The following is a 19,086-nucleotide window of genomic DNA, read 5'->3' on the forward strand; positions in this document are numbered from 1 at the left end:
AAGAATGAAGGCAAGTCACGCCCCCCGCTGTCCGTTCACTCCGCCAAAATGCTGCTCCAGGTGGTAGAGAGGATGAAGGCTCCCTTGTCTCTGTTCATGGTTTTTATGCCTCGCTTGCAGATCTCAATGGCCTCTCTGATCCAGCGCTGTTGTTTGTTCTCTTCGGTGCGGATGACCCTGCCCTTCTCCCGGTCCATGATGTGGTTTTCCCTTTTGCAGTGGTCAGTGATTGCTGATTTGTAATGTTCATGTTGTGCTTGTTCTTTTACTGCTCTGATTTTTCATTTTTTTGACAGGTAAGTCACACCCTCATGGAACATCAGCTGATAAAGACGGGTCTCAAGACACCATCATGCGACACTCTGAAGAAGGCAAAAGACTCGCCGAAACATGTCAGGTAAAAAATTAACCTAAAACATAATTGTCTGCTTTTAATGAATCAGTCAAATATCAATAATAAGAAGACAAAATGAACCTAATACAAATAAATGAATGCTTAATAACTCCCCTGCACATGCTCCTAAAAATCCAAACCTTCACCTGTAAATAAAACGTCCCGACCTGAAGACATCTTAATGTTATTATTTTGTTATACACACAGTGCCGCCAAGTGGAATCAAAAATTTGTTTTTATTTTAATTTTCACGTACTGCACGGTGCCCTTTTGACGAATCCGACTGAAAATGAGTCAGAAAAGATTCAAGACAATGATCTTACTCTCTGCCGAATTTTGTGACGTTTTGGCAAAAGGCGTGGCTATTAAGGTGCTGAAAAGTCCGATTGTACTCTGTGGCAACAAAAGCTCCGGCAACATGACTCAGATGATCCTATCTTCTCGAAGTTGTACACATTTGAGGATACTTCAGCCCTGAAGACATCTACCAACTTATTTTACATCGTAGTAGTAGCGCCACCAACTGGTAAAAGCTAATACAAGTTATTTTCTTGGATGTTTTTCTCCGTGCAACTCAACAAGGTCGCCCTCATATATGCTCGGATGACTGTTTCGGCCATGAGGATGTCACAATACGAAATTCGTCCTTTTTCATGAAAAGTTGTGGGAGTGGCATTGCACTGTTCGGCAAGGGGGAACGTGCTCTTCTTCGTCCACTCTCCTCTTCGCCCACGCTCTTCTTCGGCGCCCGCCGGCCGTCTAACCGCTCCAGCGCCCCGTCGTGCCGCTCGGCGAAACTACAATGCCCCCGAATATTTTTTAGACCCGCGAAGCACTGAACCCGCGAAAGGTGAACCTCGAAGTAGCGAGGGTTCACTGTATGTATAAGACCAAGACCTACAAAAAAGTCTCTTGGAGCAATGAGCTAGGTTTTACAGGAAGTCGGCCATTTTGAATTTACTTAAAAGGGGGCGAGTCTCCACAATGGACTTTGTGTAGAAATTATTATTGGGGCCCGAGCAGCGACCGCGGCGAGGTCCCTATTGTTTTTGTAGAAAATATTATTACTTTTATTATTATTATTATTATTATTATTATTATTAGGGCCTGAGCAGCGACCGCTGCGAAGTCCCTATTGTTTTTGTAGAAATTATTATTATTATTATTTTTCCGATTGTTCGATCGCATTTTTGACCCCCGAAACATGCACAAAAACTCACCAAACTTGGCAGTCTCATCGGGCATGGCGAAAAATTTGATATTTTTTAACGTCTAATATGAACAGGAAGTGAGTTATGAATTTTTGAAAGTCCGACTTTTGCCCTTTTTTGCATGTTTACAGGGGTCATTCTTTTGCACCCTGATCCTAAAGGCTTCATCTGATTGCCTTAAAGTTCTGTCTGGAGCATCTTAAGACCTGGGACAAACACTGGGGCTAAAATTTTTTGTTTCCGAAATACTATATGACGGGGGCGGGGCTTCAAAGTTTTCACTTAAGATTTCCTTCGCCGCAATGGACAAAATGCTTAATAACTCTCCTGCACGTGCTGCTAAAAATCCAAAACTTCACATGTACATAAAGAGTCGGTACCTGAAGACATCTATATGTTTATATTCAGTTATACACCTTGCGCCAATCAATATAAATTTTTACATTTTGACGTACTGCACGGTGCCCTTTTAACGAATCCGATTGAAAATTGGCTAGAAAAGACTCAAGACATTGATCTTACTCTATCCCTATTTTTATGACTTTCCTTCAAAGGGCGTGGCTATTACGGTGCCGCAGAGTCTGATTATTCTCCGTGGCAACAAAAGTTCCTGCAAAATGATTCAGATGATCCATCTTCTGGAAATCTTTCACATTTGAGGATATTCAGGCCCTGAAGACGGCTGCCAACTTATTTTTGATCGCAGTGGTAGCGCCACCAACTGGTTAAAACAAATACAAATTATTTTCGTTGATGTTTTTCTCCGGGCAGGTGAACAAAATCTACCTTATATTTGCTCGGATGAGTGTTTAGGCCTTGAGCATGTCACAATACAAAAGTCTTTCGCCTTCTTCAGAGTGTCACATGATGCTGTCTTGTGACCCGTCTTTATCAGCTGATGTTCCATGAGGGCGTGACTTACCTGTCACAAGAATGAAGGCAAGTCACGCCCCCCGCTGTCCGTTCACTCCGCCAAGATGCTGGTCCAGGTGGTAGAGAGGATGAAGGCTCCCTTGTCTCTGTTCATGGTTTTTATGCCTCGCTTGCAGATCTCAATGGCCTCTCTGATCCAGCGCTGTTGTTTGTTCTCTTCTGTGCGGATGACCCTGCCCTTCTCCCGGTCCATGATGTGGTTTTCCCTTTTGCAGTGGTCAGTGATTGCTGATTTGTAATGTTCATGTTGTGCTTGTTCTTTTACTGCTCTGATTTTTTCATTTTTTTGACAGGTAAGTCACACCCTCATGGAACATCAGCTCAAGACACCATCATGCGACACTCTGAAGAAGGCGAAAGACTCGCCGAAACATGTCAGGTAAAAAATTAACCTAAAACATAATTGTCTGCTTTTAATGAATCAGTGAAATATCAATAATAAGAAGACAAAATGAACCTAATACAAATAAATGAATGCTTAATAACTCCCCTGCACATGCTCCTAAAAATCCAAACCTTCACCTGTAAATAAAACGTCCCGACCTGAAGACATCTTAATGTTATTATTTTGTTATACACACAGTGCCGCCAAGTGGAATCAAAAATGTGTTTTTATTTTAATTTTCACGTACTGCACGGTGCCCTTTTGACGAATCCGACTGAAAATTAGTCAGAAAAGACTCAAGACAATGATCTTACTCTCTGCCGAATTTTGTGACGTTTTGGCAAAAGGCGTGGCTATTAAGGTGCTGAAAAGTCCGATTGTACTCTGTGGCAACAAAAGCTCCGGCAACATGACTCAGATGATCCTATCTTCTCGAAGTTGTACACATTTGAGGATACTTCAGCCCTGAAGACATCTACCAACTTATTTTACATCGTAGTAGTAGCGCCACCAACTGGTAAAAGCTAATACAAGTTATTTTCTTGGATGTTTTTCTCCGTGCAACTCAACAAGGTCGCCCTCATATATGCTCGGATGACTGTTTCGGCCATGAGGATGTCACAATAGGAAATTCGTCCTTTTTCGTGAAAAGTTGTGGGAGTGGCATTGCACTGTTCGGCAATAAAACAAAGCTGATTATGAGGTTCTAAATATGAACGACAACTCGTAAAACTTTACACACACATCAGGCCGAGCAAATTTATCAATATTTTATACGTTAGTTGTGCAGCTTTTTTGAAATGGCTCGCCATGGCCCTCGAGAAATGTTAAAAAAAAGCAGCTCTGGTTGAGTGTTTCACCTCGCTTTTTGTAAATTTTATGGAGTACAGTGAACCCTCGGTTATCGCGGTTAATGGGGACCGAGACCACCCGCGAAAACTGAAAATCCGCGAAGTAGCGGCGCACCTTCAAAAATGCTTAAAAAAAATATACAATATATATAATAAATATATATATATATATATATATATATATATATATATATATATATATATATATATATATATATATATATATATACGGGGAGAGAGAGAGTGAAATTCATGTTATAACAAAAAAAACAAATTATTATTAAAACGTATTATTTTTTTATTCCCCAGCCATTCTTTTTGTATTTATTTAATTACTCCGACTTTTACCTGCTGGTACGCCGTCCGGTGTGCCCTGTGAAATGAAAGGTAGCATTCTTTATTTATTTATTCATTTATTCATTCATAACTGACAGCCTCGCGCTCCGCTCGTGCCCGGGCAGAAGAGGTGCTCCAATTCGGCTTAACTGTGACACACGCCCGCCCTCCTCCCCCGGAGCTTCCATTCGGTTAAACTTAGGGGCCGCTTGGCACCGCCGTGCCCGGGGAAGGTGCTCCTCTTCGGCTTACTGTGACGCGAGCATGCCCTCCTCCTCCGGAGCTTCCATTCGGTTAAACTTAGGGGCCGCTTGGAACCGCCCGTGCCCGGGGAAGGTGCTCCTCTTCGGCTTACTGTGACGCGAGCATGCCCTCCTCCTCCGGAGCTTCCATTCGGTTAAACTTAGGGGCCGCTTGGAACCGCCCGTGCCCGAGGAAGGTGCTCCTCTTCGGCTTACTGTGACGCGAACATGCCCTCCTCCTCCGGAGCTTCCATTCGGTTAAACTTAGGGGCCGCTTGGCACCGCCCGTGCCCGGGGAAGGTGCTCCTCTACGGCTTAACTGCCACACACGCCGGCCGGAGCTCTGGTACGGTCCGAACCGCGCGAAACGTCGCCACCGATCGTGTCCGGGGGAACGTGCTCTTCTTCGTCCACTCTCCTCTTCGCCCACGCTCTTCTTCGGCGCACGCCGGCCGTCTAACCGCTCCAGCGCCCCGTCGTGCCGCTTGGCGAAACTACAATGCCCCCGAATATTTTTTAGACCCGCGAAGCACTGAACCCGCGACAGGTGAACCACGAAGTAGCGAGGGTTCACTGTATGTATAAGACCAAGACCTACAAAAAAGTCTCTTGGAGCAATGAGCTAGGTTTTACAGGAAGTCGGCCATTTTGAATTTACTTAAAAGGGGGCGGGTCACCACAATGGACTTTGTGTAGAAATTATTATTGGGGCCCGAGCAGCGACCGCGGCGAGGTCCCTATTGTTTTTGTAGAAAATATTATTACTTTTATTATTATTATTATTAGGGCCTGAGCAGCGACCGCTGCGAAGTCCCTATTGTTTTTGTAGAAATTATTATTATTATTATTTTTCCGATTGTTCGATCGCATTTTTGACCCCCGAAACATGCACAAAAACTCACCAAACTTGGCAGTCTCATCGGGCATGGCGAAAAATTTTATATTTTTTAACGTCTAATATGAACAGGAAGTGAGTTATGAATTTTTGAAAGTCCGACTTTTGCCCTTTTTTGCATGTTTACAGGGGTCATTCTTTTGCACCCTGATCCTAAAGGCTTCATCTGATTGCCTTAAAGTTCTGTCTGGAGCATCTTAAGACCTGGGACAAACACTGGGGCTAAAATTTTTTGTTTCCGAAATACTATATGACGGGGGCGGGGCTTCAAAGTTTTCACTTAAGATTTCCTTCGCCGCAATGGACAAAATGCTTAATAACTCTCCTGCACATGCTGCTAAAAATCCAAAACTTCACATGTACATAAAGAGTCGGTACCTGAAGACATCTATATGTTTATATTCAGTTATACACCTTGCGCCAATCAATATCAATTTTTACATTTTGACGTACTGCACGGTGCCCTTTTAACGAATCCGATTGAAAATTGGCTAGAAAAGACTCAAGACATTGATCTTACTCTATCCCTATTTTTATGACTTTCCTTCAAAGGGCGTGGCTATTACGGTGCCGCAGATTCTGATTATTCTCCGTGGCAACAAAAGTTCCTGCAAAATGATTCAGATGATCCATCTTCTGGAAATCTTTCACATTTGAGGATATTCAGGCCCTGAAGACGGCTGCCAACTTATTTTTGATCGCAGTGGTAGTGCCACCAACTGGTTAAAACAAATACAAATTATTTTTGTTGATGTTTTTCTCCGGGCAAGTGAACAAAATCTACCTTATATTTGCTCGGATGAGTGTTTAGGCCTTGAGCATGTCACAATACGAAAGTCTTTCGCCTTCTTCAGAGTGTCACATGATGCTGTCTTGTGACCCGTCTTTATCAGCTGATGTTCCATGAGGGCGTGACTTACCTGTCACAAGAATGAAGGCAAGTCACGCCCCCCGCTGTCCGTTCACTCCGCCAAGATGCTGGTCCAGGTGGTAGAGAGGATGAAGGCTCCCTTGTCTCTGTTCATGGTTTTTATGCCTCGCTTGCAGATCTCAATGGCCTCTCTGATCCAGCGCTGTTGTTTGTTCTCTTCTGTGCGGATGACCCTGCCCTTCTCCCGGTCCATGATGTGGTTTTCCCTTTTGCAGTGGTCAGTGATTGCTGATTTGTAATGTTCATGTTGTGCTTGTTCTTTTACTGCTCTGATTTTTTTCATTTTTTTGACAGGTAAGTCACACCCTCATGGAACATCAGCTCAAGACACCATCATGCGACACTCTGAAGAAGGCGAAAGACTCGCCGAAACATGTCAGGTAAAAAATTAACCTAAAACATAATTGTCTGCTTTTAATGAATCAGTCAAATATCAATAATAAGAAGACAAAATGAACCTAATACAAATAAATGAATGCTTAATAACTCCCCTGCACATGCTCCTAAAAATCCAAACCTTCACCTGTAAATAAAACGTCCCGACCTGAAGACATCTTAATGTTATTATTTTGTTATACACACAGTGCCGCCAAGTGGAATCAAAAATTTGTTTTTATTTTAATTTTCACGTACTGCACGGTGCCCTTTTGACGAATCCGACTGAAAATGAGTCAGAAAAGACTCAAGACAATGATCTTACTCTCTGCCGAATTTTGTGACGTTTTGGCAAAAGGCGTGGCTATTAAGGTGCTGAAAAGTCTGATTGTACTCTGTGGCAACAAAAGCTCCGGCAACATGACTCAGATGATCCTATCTTCTCGAAGTTGTACACATTTGAGGATACTTCAGCCCTGAAGACATCTACCAACTTATTTTACATCGTAGTAGTAGCGCCACCAACTGGTAAAAGCTAATACAAGTTATTTTCTTGGATGTTTTTCTCCGTGCAACTCAACAAGGTCGCCCTCATATATGCTCGGATGACTGTTTCGGCCATGAGGATGTCACAATACGAAATTCGTCCTTTTTCATGAAAAGTTGTGGGAGTGGCATTGCACTGTTCGTCAATAAAACAAAGCTGATTATGAGGTTCTAAATATGAACGACAACTCGTAAAACTTTACACACACATCAGGCCGAGCAAATTTATCAATATTTTATACGTTAGTTGTGCAGCTTTTTTTAAATGGCTCGCCATGGCCCTCGAGAAATGTTAAAAAAAGCAGCTCTGGTTGAGTGTTTCACCTCGCTTTTTGTAAATTTTATGGAGTACAGTGAACCCTCGGTTATCGCGGTTAACGGGGACCGAGACCACCCGCGAAAACTGAAAATCCGCGAAGTAGCGGCGCACCTTCAAAAATGCTTAAAAAAAATATACAATATATATAATAAATATATATATATATATATATATATATATATACGGGGAGAGAGAGAGTGAAATTCATGTTATAACAAAAAAACCAAATTATTATTAAAACGTATTATTTTTTTATTCCCCAGCCATTCTTTTTGTATTTATTTAATTACTCCGACTTTTACCTGCTGGTACGCCGTCCGGTGTGCCCTGTGAAATGAAAGGTGGCATTCTTTATTTATTTATTCATTTATTCATTCATAACTGACAGCCTCGCGCTCCGCTCGTGCCCGGGCAGAAGAGGTGCTCCAATTTGGCTTAACTGTGACACACGCCCGCCCTCCTCCCCCGGAGCTTCCATTCGGTTAAACTTAGGGGCCGCTTGGCACCGCCCGTGCCCGGGGAAGGTGCTCCTCTTCGGCTTACTGTGACGCGAGCATGCCCTCCTCCTGCGGAGCTTCCATTCGGTTAAACTTAGGGGCCGCTTGGAACCGCCCGTGCCCGGGGAAGGTGCTCCTCTTCGGCTTACTGTGACGCGAGCATGCCCTCCTCCTCCGGAGCTTCCATTCGGTTAAACTTAGGGGCCGCTTGGCACCGCCCGTGCCCGGGGAAGGTGCTCCTCTACGGCTTAACTGCCACGCACGCCGGCCGGAGCTCTGGTACGGTCCGAACCGCGCGAAACGTCGCCACCGATCGTGTCCGGGGGAACGTGCTCTTCTTCGTCCACTCTCCTCTTCGCCCACGCTCTTCTTCGGCGCACGCCGGCCGTCTAACCGCTCCAGCGCCCCGTCGTGACGCTCGGCGAAACTACAATGCCCCCGAATATTTTTTAGACCCGCGAAGCACTGAACCCGCGAAAGGTGAACCGCGAGGTAGCGAGGGTTCACTGTATGTATAAGACCAAGACCTACAAAAAAGTCTCTTGGAGCAATGAGCTAGGTTTTACAGGAAGTCGGCCATTTTGAATTTACTTAAAAGGGGGCGGGTCACCACAATGGACTTTGTGTAGAAATTATTATTGGGGCCCGAGCAGCGACCGCGGCGAGGTCCCTATTGTTTTTGTAGAAAATATTATTACTTTTATTATTATTATTATTAGGGCCTGAGCAGCGACCGCTGCGAAGTCCCTATTGTTTTTGTAGAAATTATTATTATTATTATTTTTCCGATTGTTCGATCGCATTTTTGACCCCCGAAACATGCACAAAAACTCACCAAACTTGGCAGTCTCATCGGGCATGGCGAAAAATTTGATATTTTTACGTCTAATATGAACAGGAAGTGAGTTATGAATTTTTGAAAGTCCGACTTTTGCCCTTTTTTGCATGTTTACAGGGGTCATTCTTTTGCACCCTGATCCTAAAGGCTTCATCTGATTGCCTTAAAATTCTGTCTGTAGCATCTGAAGACCTGGGACAAACACTGGGGCTAAAATTTTTTGTTTCCGAAATACTATATGACGGGGGCGGGGCTTCAAAGTTTTCACTTAAGATTTCCTTCGCCGCAATGGACAAAATGCTTAATAACTCTCCTGCACATGCTGCTAAAAATCCAAAACTTCACATGTACATAAAAAGTCTGTACCTGAAGACATCTATATGTTTATATTCAGTTATACACCTTGCGCCAATCAATATCATTTTTTACATTTTGACTTACTGCACGGTGCCCTTTTAACGAATCTGATTGAAAATTGGCTAGAAAAGACTCAAGACATTGATCTTACTCTATCCCTATTTTTGTGACTTTCCTTCGAAGGGCGTGGCTATTACGGTGCCGCAGAGTCTGATTATTCTCCGTGGCAACAAAAGTTCCTGCAAAATGATTCAGATGATCCATCTTCTCGAAATTTTTCACATTTGAGGATATTCAGGCCCTGAAGACGGCTGCCAACTTATTTTTGATCGCAGTGGTAGCGCCACCAACTGGTTAAAACAAATACAAATTATTTTCGTTGATGTTTTTCTCCGGGCAGGTGAACAAAATCTACCTTATATTTGCTCGGATGAGTGTTTAGGCCTTGAGCATGTCACAATACGAAAGTCTTTCGCCTTCTTCAGAGTGTCACATGATGCTGTCTTGTGACCCGTCTTTATCAGCTGATGTTCCATGAGGGCGTGACTTACCTGTCACAAGAATGAAGGCAAGTCACGCCCCCGCTGTCCGTTCACTCCGCCAAGATGCTGGTCCAGGTGGTAGAGAGGATGAAGGCTCCCTTGTCTCTGTTCATGGTTTTTATGCCTCGCTTGCAGATCTCAATGGCCTCTCTGATCCAGCGCTGTTGTTTGTTCTCTTCTGTGCGGATGACCCTGCCCTTCTCCCGGTCCATGATGTAGTTTTCCCTTTTGCAGTGGTCAGTGATTGCTGATTTGTAATGTTCATGTTGTGCTTGTTCTTTTACTGCTCTGATTTTTTTCATTTTTTTGACAGGTAAGTCACACCCTCATGGAACATCAGCTCAAGACACCATCATGCGACACTCTGAAGAAGGCGAAAGACTCGCCGAAAGATGTCAGGTAAAAAATTTACCTAAAACATAATTGTCTGCTTTTAATGAATCAGTCAAATATCAATAATAAGAAGACAAAATGAACCTAATACAAATAAATGAATGCTTAATAACTCCCCTGCACATGCTCCTAAAAATCCAAACCTTCACCTGTAAATAAAACGTCCCGACCTGAAGACATCGTAATGTTATTATTTTGTTATACACACAGTGCCGCCAAGTGGAATCAAAAATTAGTTTTTATTTTAATTTTCACGTACTGCACGGTGCCCTTTTGACGAATCCGACTGAAAATTAGTCAGAAAAGACTCAAGACAATGATCTTACTCTCTGCCGAATTTTGTGACGTTTTGGCAAAAGGCGTGGCTATTAAGGTGCTGAAAAGTCCGATTGTACTCTGTGGCAACAAAAGCTCCGGCAACATGACTCAGATGATCCTATCTTCTCGAAGTTGTACACATTTGAGGATACTTCAGCCCTGAAGACATCTACCAACTTATTTTACATCGTAGTAGTAGCGCCACCAACTGGTAAAAGCTAATACAAGTTATTTTCTTGGATGTTTTTCTCCGTGCAACTCAACAAGGTCGCCCTCATATATGCTCGGATGACTGTTTCGGCCATGAGGATGTCACAATACGAAATTCGTCCTTTTTCGTGAAAAGTTGTGGGAGTGGCATTGCACTGTTCGGCAATAAAACAAAGCTGATTATGAGGTTCTAAATATGAACGACAACTCGTAAAACTTTACACACACATCAGGCCGAGCAAATTTATCAATATTTTATACGTTAGTTGTGCAGCTTTTTTGAAATGGCTCGCCATGGCCCTCGAGAAATGTTAAAAAAAGCAGCTCTGGTTGAGTGTTTCACCTCGCTTTTTGTAAATTTTATGGAGTACAGTGAACCCTCGGTTATCGCGGTTAATGGGGACCGAGACCACCCGCGAAAACTGAAAATCCGCGAAGTAGCGGCGCACCTTCAAAAATGCTTAAAAAAAATATACAATATATATAATAAATATATATATATATATATATATATATACGGGGAGAGAGAGAGTGAAATTCATGTTATAACAAAAAAACCTAATTATTATTAAAACGTATTATTTTTTTATTCCCCAGCCATTCTTTTTGTATTTATTTAATTACTCCGACTTTTACCTGCTGGTACGCCGTCCGGTGTGCCCTGTGAAATGAAAGGTGGCATTCTTTATTTATTTATTCATTTATTCATTCATAACTGACAGCCTCGCGCGCCGCTCGTGCCCGGGCAGAAGAGGTGCTCCAATTTGGCTTAACTGTGACACACGCCCACCCTCCTCCCCCGGAGCTTCCATTCGGTTAAACTTAGGGGCCGCTTGGCACCGCCCGTGCCCGGGGAAGGTGCTCCTCTTCGGCTTACTGTGACGCGAGCATGCCCTCCTCCTCCGGAGCTTCCATTCGGTTAAACTTAGGGGCCGCTTGGAACCGCCCGTGCCCGGGGAAGGTGCTCCTCTACGGCTTAACTGCCACGCACGCTGGCCGGAGCTCTGGTACGGTCCGAACCACGCGAAACGTCGCCACCGATCGTGTCCGGGGGAACGTGCTCTTCTTCGTCCACTCTCCTCTTCGCCCACGCTCTTCTTCGGCGCACGCCGGCCGTCTAACCGCTCCAGCGCCCCGTTGTGTCGCTCGGCGAAACTACAATGCCCCCGAATATTTTTTAGACCCGCGAAGCACTGAACCCGCGAAAGGTGAACCGCGAAGTAGCGAGGGTTCACTGTATGTATAAGACCAAGACCTACAAAATAGTCTCTTGGAGCAATGAGCTAGGTTTTACAGGAAGTCGGCCATTTTGAATTTACTTAAAAGGGGGCGGGTCACCACAATGGACTTTGTGTAGAAATTATTATTGGGGCCCGAGCAGCGACCGCGGCGAGGTCCCTATTGTTTTTGTAGAAATTGTTATTAGGGCCCGAGCTGCGACGGCTGCGAGGTCCCTATTGTTTTTGTAGAAAATATTATTACTTTTATTATTATTATTATTATTATTATTATTAGGGCCTGAGCAGCGACCACCTTGCACCACCCAGTGGTGACAAAAATTATAATTTTTTACATTTTGACGTACTGCACGGTGCCCTTTTAACGAATCTGATTGAAAATTGGCCAAAAATGACTTTAGACATTGATCTTGTTGAATCCTTTTGGGCAATTTATCGATACTCATAGTGGTGTCTTTGAAAAAGGTACCGATGACGCGCTGGTCCAATGATCAGCATCTCGGTTTTATCTGAGTTAAGACGCAAAAAATTGAAAGACATTCATAGTTTAATTTCGGCAAGGCATGCCTCTAATTTATAGCAATCACACGGATTCGTTATATCCAACGGCATGTATAATTGCGTATCATCAGCATAACAATGAAAACTAATGTTATATTTCCGTATAATATCACCAAGCGGTAGCATCTAGTACCAATCCCTGCGGAACTCCGCGTGTGATCTTACAAAGATCAGAAGTCGCATTGCCATGAATTACACGGTGCCTCCTCTCCGACAGATACGAATTAAACCAAGAAAGCGCTGAACCTGAAATGCCAACACAAGTTTCAAGGCGTTTTAATAATATGTTATGATCAAGTGTCAAAAGCGGCGCCAAGATCGAGTAAGAGTAATACAGTGAACCCTCGGTTATCGCGGTTAATGGGGACCGAGACCACCCGCGAAAACTGAAAATCCGCGAAGTAGCGGCGCACCTTCAAAAATGCTTAAATTATATATATATATATATATATATATATATATATACGGGTAGAGAGAGAGAGAGTGAAATTCATGTTATAACAAAAAAAAATTATTATTAAAACTTCTTATTTTTTTATTCCCCAGCCATTATTTTTGTATTTATTCAATTACTTATTTTTGTATTTATTTAATTACTTCGACTTTTAACTTCTGGTACGCCGTCCGGTGTGCCCTGTGAATGTTATGATCCTCCAGCAGAGCTGGAGGATTGAGCAGGACTCTCCAAACGCAGACACAAGTAGGATAACAATCCGACGCCAGGTAGTCAGTGTAGGTGGTAGTGAGTGTAATCAGTGAGTGAATGGGAATCCGGTGCGGGGCTGGTGGGCGCGTCTCGCAGCAGCTGACCGCATGGCGCGAGACGATCGCTGGAGGAACGCCCACACAGCTGAAAAAACAAAAACACACGCGGCATGACAGGCACGGATCATGCCAGTGAAATGAAAGGTGGCATTCTTCATTTATTTATTTATTCATTTATTCATTCATAACTGACAGCCTCGCGCTCCGCTCGTGCCCGGGGGGAAGAGGTGCTCCTCTTCGGCTTAACTGTGACGCGAGCATGCCCTCCTCCTCCGGAGCTTCCATTCGGTTAAACTTAGGGGCCGCTTGACACCGCCCGTGCCCGGGGAAGGTGCTCCTCTTCGGCTTAACTGTGACGCGAGCATGCCCTCCTCCTCCGTAGCTTCCATTCGGTAAAACCTGATTGGAAAGGTTCAAATTGATTATTACTAGTCATATATTCATTAAGTTTTTCAAGATTTTTGCAATAAACGGAAGATTTGAAACCGGTCTATAGTTGTTGAGACTCTCTGGGTCGAGGTTTGGTTGCTTAAGTAGCGGTCGCATAATGGCGGTCCTAAAGCTGCTGGTACTATACCCGTGGTAAGTGATAGATTAATAATATTTCAGACAGACGGTCCTAGGGTCATAAACAGTTCTTTAATTAGTTTGCCAGGAAGCGGATCGAGCACACAAGTTGTCGGTTTTGCCCCACTAACCAATTTTGTTTGGCTTTCAAGAGATACTTTTTTAAATTGAGATAAGGTTATCGGACAGTTATCAGCCCTAATGTCCCTATTAACACCATTTATGACGGAATTCAACGGAATTGTAAGAACAGTGTCTTTAATCTCATCACGAATACACTCAATCTTCTGAGTAAAGAATTGCATGAAATCGTGAGCTGAATAGGAAGAGCTATCCGAGGTTGGTTGCTGTTGCGTTAGCATTGCTACAGTAGCAAATAAATATTTAGGGTTGTTTTTATGTAAAACAATTAATCTAGAGTAATAATTAGTTTTGGCTAGATTGAGCGCTTCCTTGTATAAACTAGCGCACCATGCCTGACGGAAGACCTCCAGTTTGGTCGCACGCCATTTGGGCTCAAGCTTCCTACAAGAATCGTTTCAGTATGCGTGTTTCCTCATAAAACCACGGAGTCAGCCTCTTTGGACAAGTTTTAGTTTTTAAAGGTGCGACGGAGTCAGGCGCATTTAACAGAGCGACATTAAAGTTGTTTGTAAGATCATCAATCGTACCAATATAATTAGGAAACGAATCGGTTACTAAAGGGAGTAGCTCAGAGAGCGCAGCGGTGGTTAAGGAGCTAATGTTGCGGCTGCTATAGCTTTGATCATGGTCAGAACGATGGCAATGCGCCAAGACTTCAAATTTGATTAAGTAATGGTCAGCTATAGCACTAGTATATGGTAATACAATTATTTTTGAGGATGCTAAGCCCCGGGTTAATACCAAATCTAACGTGTTACCATTTATATGCGTTGCTTCATCTATTATTTGCATGAAACCAAACATATCAATTATTGTCCGAAACGCCACGGTAAGTGGTTCCGACGGGAGATTCATATGAATGTTGAAGTCGCCCATGATATATTATCCGCATGAGTTACCAAATCAGCCACAAATTCAGAAAATTCATCTAAAAAGCCTGAGTAAGAGCCAGGGGGACGGTAAAAAACGGCAAGATAAAACGGCAGTGCGGCCGTGGATCGCATAATGAGAACTTCAAATGTTTTGAAGGAATTGCTAGGACGAGGACTAAGTTTTAGATTAAATTCGGAAATGAGGGCTACACCCCCATCTTTCTCATCATTGCCTCTCGCAGGCAAGGGGCCAGAGACAATTACTCGACTCAGACTCATCTTTCTGGCGAGATCACAAGTCCTTGCTATGTTTTTTCTTTGTGATCTCTGATTGCTTCATCCTAGTTGTTGGAGCAGTTTTCTTTTGAGTAATGCAGTATGGCAACACCACCACTAGGGCAATTGATGACGTCAGCACTGGTTGCGTTCATCCATAAATAACAAATGCAGGACAGGTGGGGGAACGCTGGTCGGATACCGTTTTTCAACCGCACTTACTCAAGACGCATTATTTATGTACAAACTGGAAGATAGAAGATAGTATATTGTATTGATTACCGCATATGCGCGGATGTTTTTGATTTGAAGTTTGGAAGACCGTAGCCATTGATTTATTTATTTGATTTACTTGACTTCACGGCATGACATCTGGACTGAAATGACTACGATTAAGACTAACCCTTGACTGTTTGACGTGACATACATAACTACACATCAACATCAAGACCAGTGAAGCCGAGCGAACGTCATCGCAACTTCAACCCATGGTGAGTGAGTGCGCGTTAAAACTTTCTTTAGCCAGCGTATCATTGAAACGGCAGTAACACTAGTGTCATTGGAGCCGACGTGTATTACTATATCTGAATAGCTAGCGTTGTTTGCACTGCGCTGGTGTCTAGGTCTCTTGTGTGCTAGCTCCATAAGATTAGCTTCAATGTCGGGTGCTCTGGCCCCAGCAATACACATTCTGTGGTTGGATTTTCAAGCTTAATGTATCGAGTAATGGAGTCACCTTTCACTAAAGTGCGGGAGCCAGGAGACCGAGGTGGAATGGAACTGCTCTGTGTCTTAACAGGCTCAACGCGATTAGCAAGCCGTTTACGGCCAATGCTAACCGGTGCTGTCCGCCACATTTACGCTTACCACAGTACTCTGCTCTAGCTGGCGGACACGTCCCTCCAGCAGGGAGAGTCTTTCCATGAGAATGGTGCAAGTGTTGCATGTGGTGGTGCACGAAACCATAGTTGCGTTTTCACTTACTTTTGATACATTGTATCTGATAGTCCCTTGCAGACTAACCATGTGTTGCACGTCATCGCCCAAACAGACTCTATTGTGAGCTACTTCTAATAATTTATTGACGTCCTATTTTGTTCTTCCAAATGTAGCAACCGATAATAATGTGCCCTTTTAAAGTTTTGACGTTTGTTTGAATTCGCCCTTGCTTATTGACTCTGATATTAAGGTCCAATTGTGTCAGTGTATCACGGCCTAATAAGTAAAACGCACGTTCATGTAGAACTGCTTCTCCACTTGCTTTTTTTGTTTGTTTTTTACGTCACGTGATCCTCCGTTGCTTTCACGACTGGTCCTGACAAATCACAAATTTCTTATCAAACTTGATTCTGTCTGTGTAAATTGTAATCGGTTTTCCTGGGTGGTTGACGGCAGTTTCGAGCAAAGTGGCCATGTTTCCTACAGTTGTAGCAGACGTCGTCTTTTGTTGGCAGGTGTCCTCTTCCTCTTCCACGTCCTTGGTAGAAGATCGGTGCTGACGGGGTGGTCGTGAGGCCCGCAGCCCATTTACGCATATTATCTTGGATTGGTGTGATTGTTTGGCAGGCCGCTTTGCATTCATCTCTTGTGGCAGGCTTCCCAGGGCGCTGTTGTCCACTTGTTGAGGCAATCCCGGCTCCTTTTCTCGCTGGCCCTCCTCCTCAGCTCTCTCACCCTGACTTCCTTTTTCACTGTCACTGTCTCTTTGATCCTCGGCTGGTGCATTTCCTCCTTTTTTTCTCGCTCCTGTTTCTTCGTCTTTCTTTATCTCCATATTAAGTACTTTCTGCTTCTTCTCTTAAACGTCTTTCACTCTCTTTCTAAATCAGCACACATCTTTCTTGGAGATGATAACCACCGGACTGCACCACTCCGACTTGGAAGGCTCAATGACTCCAAGCTTCAGCATTTCCTGGAGCTCCTTGGTTAGTCTCTCCACCAAGTGTTGCGGAACTCGGTAGGGGCGCTGACGAATTGGTAATCCTTCTTTGAGACGAATAACGTGTTCTACCACCGTCGTCTTCCCTGGGCTGGCGGAAAAAAGAGAAGGCACCGTCTTGAAAATTAAGCACATCTCTGTGACTTGCTTGGGTTTCCGACGTGCCAGTGCAGGCGCATCTGTCGTCGTCGAGGACTCCAGCTCTGCCTCGTCATCATCATCATCATCATCATCATTGTCGTCGTCCTCGTCCTTGTCGTCGTCGTCGTCCTCCTCCACCTTCCGCGCGAGTATGACCTCCTTTGGAGCCTGGTTTGAACGCTCCTTCCACTCTTTGAGGAGGTTCACATGATAAGTTTGTTTATTTTTTTTCTTCTCCGGATGGAAAATCTCATAGGTCACTGGACCCATCTTCCGGGTGACCTCATATGGCCCCTGCCACTTTACTAAAAGCTTGTTGTTGCATGTGGGGAGAAGCCGCAATACTTTTTGGCCGGGTTTAAACTCCCGGTGGCGAGCTTGCTGGTCATACCAGGTCTTCTGGCTTTTCTGGGCCTCCCGCAGGTTGACCTCTGCCTCCTACTGGTACCTGGCCAGTCTCTCCCTCATTTCCAGCACAAATTTCACCACCCCCCGATCACTTCACGTGGTGGAAGGTGCCTCCTAGGCCTTTCGGAGCAAGTCCAATGGCCCCTGAACCTCCCAAGCATGCAAGAGTTCAAAGGGAGAGAAACCTGTTGACGCCTGAGGAACTTCGCGATAGGCAAACAGCAAAAAGGGCAGCCACCGGTCCCAGTCTTTTCCAGTATCATCCACAAATTTCTGGAGCATCTTCTTTAAGGTCTGATTGAACCTTTCCACTAGTCCATCAGTCTATGGGTGGTATGGAGTGGTTTTGATGGCGGAGATGCCCAGTTGTTTGTTGAACAGTTGCATTAACCTTGAAGTGAAATTGGTTCCCTGGTCTGTTAGAATCTCATCTGGTATGCCAACTCTGGAAAGGAGTTGCACCAAGGCACAAAGTACTGCCGGAGCAGTGATTGTGCGCAATGGAAATGCCTCTGGGAAACGTGTGGCGTTGTCACACACTACACCACTGCTTTTTGTCAAAGGACCCACAATGTCCATAGCAATCCTGCGGAATGGAATGTGCAGCTTTTTTAAAATGGCTTGCCATGGCCCTCTAGAAATATTCAAAAACATCAGCCCTGGTTGAGTGATTCACCTACTTTTTGTAAATTCGATGGAGTATGTATAAGGCCAAGACCTACAAAAAAGTCTCTTGGAGCCATGCGCTAGGTTTTACAGGAAGTCGGCCATTTTGAATTTACTTAAATGGGGGCGGTTCACCACAATGGACTAAATGCTTAAAAACTCCCCTGCTCATGCTCTAAAAAAATCCCAAACTTACCCTGTACATAAGGTGCTAACTTTGATAGGTAAGCTAAACTTTAGCCACAGTAGACGCGTCAGCGACTATGCAATCGGTGGGTGGCATTCATGAGAATCGGGATCGCTCAACATACAGATAATAAATAAAATCACTGTAACTGGAGGGATTGTAAACTGCTAAAGCAGGTACAACAAGCGGATCCAAAAAATTTCTGAGAGTTACCGGTGAGCAGTGGCAGCCAAACGTGCCAGCGTCCACCCAACCGGGAGTTGATTCAATATTCACAATATTTTATTATTTTGTCGTACAGTTGTTTAAAAATGGCTCGCTATCGCCCCCTAGAAAAAAAAAACAACAAAAAAAAACAGCCCCATATCTCTGTTTCACCAAACTGAAAATTTGATGAAGTGTGTACAAAGCCAAGACCTAATAAAAAGTCTCATGGAGCCGTATGCTAAATTGAACAGGAAGTCGGCCATTCTAAATTTATCAGAATCCGAAATCCTTTTATTGTCATTGTACAGTGTGCAACAAGATTAGGGAGCTCCCCTCTCCAGTGCAATACAACAATAATTTAATCAAATATATAAATTAGATAAATAAGAGAATAAATATTGTGATGGAAAATAGTATGAAATTGGAGAAATACAACACAATACGTCGCTGTTCAGCAAGGTAAGGGTGGTCGTGTGTGTGTGCATGTGTGTGAGAGTTCAGAATGGTGATGGCTCTCGGAAAGAAAATGTTTTTCAGTCTAT

The 19,086-nt window shown here is 43.9% G+C and overlaps 1 protein-coding gene across 5 annotated transcripts in view; it reads left to right on the forward strand.

Annotated features, from left to right (window-relative positions):
- Window positions 1-6,484: 6,484 nt before the first annotated feature.
- Window positions 6,485-19,086, forward strand: part of LOC148315721 (uncharacterized) — a 36,570-nt gene continuing 23,968 nt past the window's right edge. For 4 of the 5 annotated variants that reach the window (XR_015840648.1, XM_088287392.1, XM_088287393.1 and 1 more), the window contains exons 1-3: window positions 6,485-6,558; window positions 9,788-9,888; window positions 9,966-10,051. Coding sequence is in view for 3 of the 5 variants with exons in the window: in XM_088287392.1 (XP_088143518.1) it covers window positions 6,552-6,558; window positions 9,788-9,888; window positions 9,966-10,051 (194 nt within the window). In the remaining 2 variants the exon portion in view is untranslated. Of the gene's footprint in view, window positions 6,559-9,784; window positions 9,889-9,965; window positions 10,052-19,086 lie in introns of those variants that run through there. The other variant, XR_015840649.1, reaches the window with a different exon arrangement.

The sequence above is a fragment of the Idiotropiscis lumnitzeri genome, unplaced genomic scaffold, assembly GCF_059441095.1.
Source record: "Idiotropiscis lumnitzeri isolate Australia: NSW breed Sydney's pygmy pipehorse unplaced genomic scaffold, RoL_Ilum_1.0 HiC_scaffold_49, whole genome shotgun sequence".
Classification (NCBI taxonomy): domain Eukaryota; kingdom Metazoa; phylum Chordata; class Actinopteri; order Syngnathiformes; family Syngnathidae; genus Idiotropiscis; species Idiotropiscis lumnitzeri.